We start from the raw sequence: 9101 nt of genomic DNA, 5'->3' as shown, positions 1-9101 counted from the left end.
TCCACTTTTGTTTCTTTCATTTTCAGTGAATAAGTCTCTCAATTTAGGACAATGATAGGAGAACAACATGATATTTCAATATCAAATAGAAACTAAAAAGGGAAGTGGTAACAGAATAAAAATAAAAGGTCCTCTTTGTGAAACAAAGACTCCCTCATGAGTCGTGACCTCCTCCTATAGTCGTTCCTCTCTCTCTCTCTCTCTCTCTCTCTCTCTCTCTCTCAATATTTTAAACACAATACTTTCACTACTTTTGTCCTCTTCATATTTCACTCTTCACCTTCCCCCTTTGATCATAATAACAAACCTATTCTAAACTACACATACATATGAACGTGACCAACATGCTCTCTCTCTCTCTCTCTCTCTCTCTCTCTCTCTCTCTCTCTCTCTCTCTCTCTCTCTCTCTCTCTCTCTCTCTCTCTCTCTATTTTTTGAATATTTCCATTCACACATGAACCTCTTATCTCTTCCTCTCTCAACATCATTTGTAGACAAAGAAAAATCTTCCTCATCATCATAATTTTGATCCTGCAAAAACACTAACCACGCCAAACTTCATGGAATTTACCTACCTCAATGTAGCTTTCCTTAAGAACCTTTATCCTCTGTTTCATATTGATCATTTGATAGATGGATCCTCATGTTACCAGATGCTAGGCTTCATTGACGCCTACTCAGGGAACAACCAAATTAAGATGTTAGACGATAGCCCTAAATCTATAAGGGGTTGAATAGATCATAAGTTTAAAACTTGGACGATAATTGGTTTTGAAAAAGTTTATATAGCACGGAAGCAAGTTTCAAAAATTTCCCGGATCAAAAATCGTCTAATCGAACCTACTAATAAAAAGCTTGAATATGCATAGAGGTGTCAATGCAATGATAATAATCCACAAGTCAATCAACAATAACTAATCATAACTAGTTTAATACAATACAATAGGAAAAGTCTATCTTCAATGAAAAAAACACACAAAAATTAAGTCAAGCAATTTGTCGAACACTTAGTGTGCAATCAACAATGTTTGGAACTTTGTGTAGTGTTTGTTGTTCTCAGAAATCCAATCACAACTAAATGGTTTGTGATCTACACAACAACACAATTTCAAAGTGCATTCAAAATTATGATCCAAACAATATTGATCAAATGATCAATGCAATCAACAATTTGCAAACCACAAAATAAAAGAGAGAGAGAGAGAGAGAGAGGGAGAGAGAGAGAGAGAGAGAGAGAGAGAGAGAGAGAGAGAGAGACAGAGAGACAGAGAGAGTACACACATATTTTTTTAGGTAGTTCCCTAATCGACCTAGCTTTAGGCACCCCTTGTCCCAAGGATTTCACTCGATCAGATCTGAATTGCACAATCTTGTCCAAAACCTTCAAATCTTAAGATATCTTGAAGGAAATCCCAACTCAGTTTTCTGATTTGAATCCCTCAAAGTTCTCAACCTAATATTCTCAGTACAACAAACCTAATTGGATGTTATCAACCCTAATCTAGATGACACCCGATCAAAAAATGATTATGTGTAGTTTGATTATGTGTATGCATAGATGGAATTGAAGATGATGAGAATCCTTTGAAATCCTGGATTCATGTAGCTCTTACTCACTCTAGAGACCTTACTAGATAAATATGCATGTATGTAGTATTTATATGCACGAGTGATTGAAGGAAAAAAGGAATGCGAAAGGAATCGAAAAGAATGCAAAAAATCAAGATTTAAGGTGTATAGGTCGACCCATACGAGCCATGTGTCTACCTATACAAGTCATATGTCGACCTGTTTAAAGCATAGGTCGACCTCTAAAGGTCATGCGCTCCCTATAGGTCGACTTGACAAGGTGGCGTATGGAACTGAGCCTACATGCTTTAATAATGTATTATGGGTGTTGACCTGTACACTCTATGTGTCGACCTATGCTGAAGAAAATTTTATATAGGTCGACCTAAAGTCGTACGTGTCAATCTTTGCTGAAGAAAATCTTCTATAGGTCGACCTAAAGTCGTATGTGTCGACCTATGCAGTGTTTTTCAAACAAAAACTCAATTTTTGATGCATAAAAAGCTTTTCTTGATGCACGAATCCTTTTTAATTCATTTCCAATCATGTTGACATGCTTCCTAATGCTAAAATGCATAATGCACACCTAGAATAAGTTGATATCGTCCAATGTACAAAACACTAACGTTACTCCTAGTTTTGACATCATTAAAAATACATCTAAACGAAAAGTTGCACTCAGATAAAATGGATCCCCTTGATGCGCCCAAGACGATGTTAATGTCAAACTAGGGCAACTGCTATCATAATGTCATGCCATTTGGCCTCAAGAATGCAGGCGCCACCTACCGTGACTCACGAATGCCATATTCTCCCAACACATAGGGAGGAAGTTGGAAGTCCACGTCAACAACATAATAGTGAATACCTAAAAAGGGAATAGTTATGCAATAGACTTGGAGGACGTCCTATAGTTAGTGAAGAAGAACAACATGCGCCTGAATCCCTCAAAGTGCTCCTTTGGGGTGTAAGCAAGAAATTTCATTGGCTTCATGCTAACAAATAGGGGGATTGAAGCAAACCTAGATAAGTGTCAAGCTGTCATCGACATGAGAAGCCCCACCAATGTTAGAGAAGTAAATTAACTAATGGGTCACCATGTAGCTTTATGTATCATTAATTTCAACACTCATTACATCACTATTAAGAGTAATAAATTTGGATCCCTTATTTTCCGTTGTTCTTAATGCCATTTATAGTAGCCTGAGCTCTGCCGCTAACCACCGTCGGTGTCGCTCTCCCTGGTTCTCTGCTTTCAGGTTGTTTTCCTTTTCTTGGGCTACGAGCTTTTTACACCACCACCCAGGGGCCATCCTCCTTAGTGACATTTTCATTGACTGAGACTTCATTGAATGGAATTCCATTGTCGACATGTCGATTAACTGTTGCATCCTCTCTAGAAGCCATCTTTCCTTTTAGTTCCACACACCCTTCTTTGTAGTGCCCAAAATGACCACAATTTAGAGAAAGCAAGTGAATACCTTCAGACTCAATTTTGTAATGTCTACCTTTTATGGAAAACATGGACAACAAAGGTTTCGTGAGGTTCACTTGCATACAAATGAGCCTTACTTTCCTCATTCTATGCTTACTGTGTTCATGTCCATTTTAACGGTAGTTCCAATTCTATTTCCAATGAAAGATAAGACTAGGGCATCATAATACTCAATAGGTAGCCCTGAAATTCTCACCCAAACTGCAACTTGCTTGATAACATCACTTATTGGACAGAAGTTTGGCATCAATTCTCTTACTAACAAGTAATGACCGTAGATCAACCACGGTCCTTCCATCAGTTCCGCATGTTGATCTTCCCCGTTCGTAAATGAAATCATGTAATTCTCTTGACCTAAGTCAACAATGTTCGGGATTTCATTCCTCGCCCATATTTGGTTCAATTAATTCTCTTTCGCCTTGAAACCTATGTGTTTCCCTAGCATTTTCATAATGACCATTTTCATCCATGGACCGACAATGCGTTTCTCTTGTTTCTCCGACAATATAAAGTCTAGGAATTCCTAATCCCCAAATTTGTGTTCTTCTATCATCATCTCTCTGAGATCGTCTTTATTCTCCATTGTTGCTTCTAATCTTGGTGTACCATTATGTGCTATGGAAAACTCTTCAACCACCATCGGCTTGTATGAAGCAGACAGAACTCCTTGATTGTCTATCAAGCCATTTGTCTTTAAACCAGGATCTATATCTTTTCCTTTGACTTTTTTCATACTCGTCTCTTTGAGATCTTCAACATCAGTATTCTTTTAGTTTGCAAATACAAACCCTGGTAGAGGATTCAACATCTCATTAATCTGCTCCCTTATGTCCATTGAGTTATTTCAATTCGTGGTCACTATTATAAGTAAAGGGTAATGCTAGCTTGTGTCCTCGGGACACAAGTTAAGAGATAAATATAGTAAAAAGTTCTTGAAAATTTTGTATTAAATTTTAGGGTTAAATACACTTTTCCCCCCTGTAATGTTAGCGAGTTTAGGATTACCCCCCTGTAAAAATATTTTTTGTAAACCCCCCCTTATGTTATGTAGATTCCTTCATAGAACCCCCTAATATCCAGGTGGCATGGAATCTAATAAGAGGTCCTACACCTGGCATATTTTTAATTTTGTTAAAGTGATTATGTGTCATTTTACACTTTTTAATTTCAAATACCCCCTTAGAAAATTAGGGTTCTGAACATAGCAGGGAAGACGAAGACGAAATTTCCAGGGGAAGACGAAGACGAAGAAGAAGAATGCAGGGAACGAAGCAAACGAGAAAGACGACCGCAGTGAAGACGAAGATGAAGACAACCTTAGCGAATACGAAGAAGCGATCCAGCTCAGTGAAGACGAGCTCAGTGAAGTGTCCAAAGTCCGAGGTTAGTAAAAATTTGAAGTTCATCAATGTCGTAGGGTAAAATTTTGAAATCAACAATCTTTGACATGTGGGTATAATATATTGACAGGATTCACAACACTTTAGTGTTACACTCCACCATGGGGGTGAATTTTACAGGGTTTTTGAAGAAGAAATTATATACAGAGGGGGTACGGATACGACAGTTAATGGGATACATGTTTCAAATTGGAACATGGATAACATTGAGAAGTTGTTGAGTAGGTTAGGGTATAAGGCTGATTGTGTTAGGGTATGGACAAAAGTTTTAGAAATTCAAGATGGTTTTTTTCTGATTAGGAAAGATGATGATGTTGTTGATGATTTTGCTCTATACTTTAGTGCAATGAATGTGAAAGGAGATTTGTATGTTGAACATAGTACTGGGAACATGGACCCTGCTGATAGGGAACCTAAATGTGTGAATGATGATGACCACCCCCCTGATAATGGAATTGATGGGTTAGATGAGGAGAAGGTAGAGGGGTTAGATGACAGTGAAGATGAAAGAGCTACTGCTTACTTTGATGGTTTTGAAGGAATAGATGTTACTAAGCCTATTAGGGAGGAGCCCAATAACAGTATGGAGGAGCCCAATAAGAGTATGGATTCAGATGATGTATACTATAGTGATGAGTTGAATAGTTCTGACCCAGATGATTCTTGTGATGAAGAAAGGCCCAAGTATGCTAGGTTTAGGAAAGAGCATCTAAACAAAGACTTTATATTCAAGTGGGGTATGGAATTCAACACACTTGATGACTTTAGGGCAGCTATCCGTGAGTGGTCAGTGCTTAATGGGAGGGAAATTTCTTTTGTGAAAAATGAGGGAGATAGGGTAAGGGTGGTGTGTAAGCATAAATGTGGGTTTTTAGTCTTATGCTCTAAGGTGGGCCACAAGGAGACTTTTGCTATAAAAACACTTGTACATAAGCACACATGTGCTAGGGTTTTGAACAACAAGTCTGCTAGCTCAAAGTGGGTGGCCAAGCATGTGGTAAAGAGGATGCAAACTTCTGATACAGTCAGGATAAGAGACATCATCCAAGATATGAGGCAAACATATTCTGTGGGTATTACTGTTGCAAAAGCATGGAGGGCTAAGCTAATTGCCAAGAAGATAATTGAAGGTGATGCTGACAATCAGTATGCTTCCATATGGAGGTATGCAGAAGAACTAAGAAGGGTAAACCATGGCAACACTGTGAAGATAAATGTAGAAAGACCTAGTCCATCCATACAACCAAGGTTTGGGTCATTTTATTTCTGTTTTGATGGCTGTAAGAAAGGCTTTATTCATGGATGCAGACCATTTGTGGGGGTTGATGGATGTCACTTAAAGACCAAGTATGGTGGACAGTTACTTATTGCTGTAGGCAGGGATGCTAATGATCAATACTTCCCTTTGGCATTTGGTGTGGTTGAAAATGAAACAAAGGAGAGTTGGAGATGGTTTATACAACTACTAATGGAGGACATTGGTCAGGATAGAAGATATGTATTTATCTCTGATCAACAGAAGGTATGTATTTAACTCTATCTTTCTGTTGCAAATTATTCTATTCTCTAAATGTTGAAAAAATTTCTATTTTGTATCAGGGACTTGTGGCTGTATTTGAAGAATTGTCTGATACTATTGAGCATAGATTATGTCTTAGGCACTTGTATGCTAATTTCAAGAAAAGGTTTGGTGGAGGAGCCCTTATTAGAGATTTAATGATGGGAGCTGCTAAAGCCACATACTATCAGGCATGGGTCCAAAAGATGAATGAATTGAAGAATGCAGATCCCAATGCTTGGACTTGGTTGATGGCTGTTCCTACCAAAAGCTGGTGTAAGCATGCCTTTTCTTTTTACCCTAAATGTGATACATTGATGAATAATATCTCAGAGTCTTTTAATGCTACCATTCTAGCTGCTAGGGACAAACCTATACTCACAATGTGTGAGTGGATAAGAAAATATCTGATGAATAGGTTATCCACCTCTGCAAGTAAACTAGAAAATTGGCCACATAAGGTCATGCCAATACCTAGGAGAAGGTTAGATAATGAGGTGTTCAATAGTGGTCATTGGTTGCCAACATGGTCAATTGCTGAGACTTTTCAGGTTACACATAGTTACAACACACATGAATTTATTGTTGACATTGCTAAAAGGTCATGTAGTTGTAATTTTTGGGAATTAGTAGGAATTCCATGTAGGCATGTTGTAGCTGCTCTGAGTTATAGAAAGCAAAACCCTGATGAATTTGTTGATGCTTGTTACACAAGAGAAAAGTTTGCACTATGTTATGGATTTTCAGTAAGTCCAATCAATGGTCAAGATATGTGGCCAGAAGTTGAGATGGAACCACCTCTACCACCTGCATATAAAAATGGTCCTGGTAGACCTAAGAAGATTAGGATAAGAGAAAGTGGAGAGGATGGTGCAAGGAAGAGAAGATCTGGTGTTGCATATAAGTGCACCAAATGTGATAATTTTGGTCACAATGCTATGACTTGTAAGGCTACCACTCAGGATCCCAATGCACTTAAAAGAAAGGTAATTCATTGTGATATACATTTTGTCTTACATTCTACATTCTGTCTTACATTCTTCATTGTGATATGCATTGTGATGACAACCATACATTGTGTCTTACATTGTAGAGAAAACCTAAAAAAGGACATGTGCCAACTGCAACTGATATGCCAACTGCAAATGATATGCCAACTGCATCTGATATGCCTGCCCCAACTGCAACTGATATGACTGTTCCAACAAATGTGCCTGTTCCAACTGATCCACAGCCTCCAACTGATATGCCTGTTCCAACTATTATGAGTCAAACAGGATCTAGTGTGGCTGCCTCAATCACAAAACAATCCAGAAAAAGGGTTGAAAAAAAACCTATCATCAAAAGAAGGCAAAGTGAGAGGATCAAGTTGAGTTGGTTTAAAAGACCCATAACAGGTGAAGGAATATCTAGTGACAAACCAATTACCCTACCAGAAAATGAAGACATACCCACTTCAAAATGAGGGACTGATTATTATGTTTCTGCTATGTATTTTGTAATCCTTTTGGAAAACTCTTTTGTAATGCCAACTGATCTTTGAAGACATGTATTTTGTAATCCTTTTGTAACAAACATATGCACTTACTGTGATGATCAATTCTAATGTATCAGTTTAACATTATTGGTGTGTATTGTCTATAAAACACAATGGCTAGTCTGTCACATTTTTTTCTTGTTTTTCATAAACCATGAATTCTGCAGAGAGCCATGGCTAGTCTGTGCACTAATCTTACAACAAAACCATGAATTCTGCAGGACCTAAAGAAAAAGCCAAAGTATTTAATTACATTCACCTTGAATTCTGCACTGAAAAAGTTTAAGAGATAGACTACATTAATATATTTCAATTTATTTATATGTTTACTATGTCATATTTTCTTTAGAATTACTGACTATAAAATTGTTCTGTAGTTTTCTGATGATTTTGCAATTTTGCTCTTTCATTATGATATAACTTTTTTCTGTCATTATTGGTAGATTGAATGCTGAAAGTTTAATCAAATAATGATGCTGCACTGACAGTTTAAGATTGATGAACAGATTACATTTCATTGATGAACACATTACAAGTTCAACATTACATTGCTGAAAAACACTAATGACATAACAATTACATGACAGACTCATTAGACTAACTTAACCATAGCTGCTATCAACATCCATGACAGACCAATTACAAACATTAACCATAAATTTTTCCTCTTTTCCATTGCAATCTTTTTCTTCAGTTTTTCTAACTTGTTAAGCTTTCCGACTCTGCAATCTATCTCCTCAACAATCTCTTTAGCAAATTCAATCAAATAAGCCTTGTTGACTTCACATTGGCGGCATCCGGACGGATTGGTTTCTTTCACTGCAAACTCACTGACCAAATCATCCCACAAAAATAAACCGCACCCATTCTGCAATTTGAGACAAACACCACCAACAATTAATTTCGAAATCAAACTCAAAATAATAAAATGCTTCAAAATTGCTCACCATATAATTCCTGCATTTCCAAAATTTGCGACCGGGGTTTTCAATTGACTTGGAGACCAACAACTTCATGGTTTCATTGCATCCACATCTTGGTAAGCCGTTTCCAACTTCACTCGTGGAAGATGCCTTGCTGCCACCCATAACCCAGATGAAGGGGACACGGACGAAGATGAAGAGAGGGATGGATTTGGGGTAGGGATGGATTTCACGAAGAGAGAGAGGGATGGATTTGGGATAGGGATGGATTTCACGAAGAGAGAGAGGGATGGATTTGGAACCCTAATTTCTAGTTTATGCCATGCTGGAGACCTAATGAAGATTCACATGTGAAAATAAAAAAATTAAAAAGCCACGTCTGAAATAAAAAACCAAGATTCCATGCCACCTGGATATTAGGGGGTTCTATGAAGGAATCTACATAACATAAGGGGGGTATTGAAAAAATAACTTTACCAGGGGGGTAACCCTAAACTCGCTAACATTACAGGGGGTAAAGTGTATTTAACCCTAAATTTTATACAAGTTTATAATGAATGATTTTATTGTTTTTTCAATACGAATTTTCTATTTGTGAGTTTTTTAACATGTGCCCCAA

At 37.5% G+C, this 9101-nt stretch overlaps 1 protein-coding gene across 1 annotated transcript; it reads right to left on the bottom strand.

Annotated features, from left to right (window-relative positions):
* Positions 1-8151: 8151 nt before the first annotated feature.
* Positions 8152-8874, bottom strand: LOC127079157 (uncharacterized). The gene is made up of 2 exons (XM_051019578.1): positions 8507-8874; positions 8152-8427 (listed from the first exon to the last, which is right to left on the bottom strand). Exons 1-2 carry the CDS (start codon positions 8645-8647, stop codon positions 8152-8154), a joined length of 417 nt encoding a protein of 138 aa, XP_050875535.1. The 5' UTR covers positions 8648-8874.
* Positions 8875-9101: the final 227 nt, after the last annotated feature.

Source organism: Lathyrus oleraceus, chromosome 5 (assembly GCF_024323335.1).
Source record: "Lathyrus oleraceus cultivar Zhongwan6 chromosome 5, CAAS_Psat_ZW6_1.0, whole genome shotgun sequence".
NCBI classification, from domain to species: domain Eukaryota; kingdom Viridiplantae; phylum Streptophyta; class Magnoliopsida; order Fabales; family Fabaceae; genus Lathyrus; species Lathyrus oleraceus.
The sequence above is the reverse complement of the archived record's forward strand: the minus strand, read 5'-3'. Positions and strand labels throughout refer to the sequence as shown.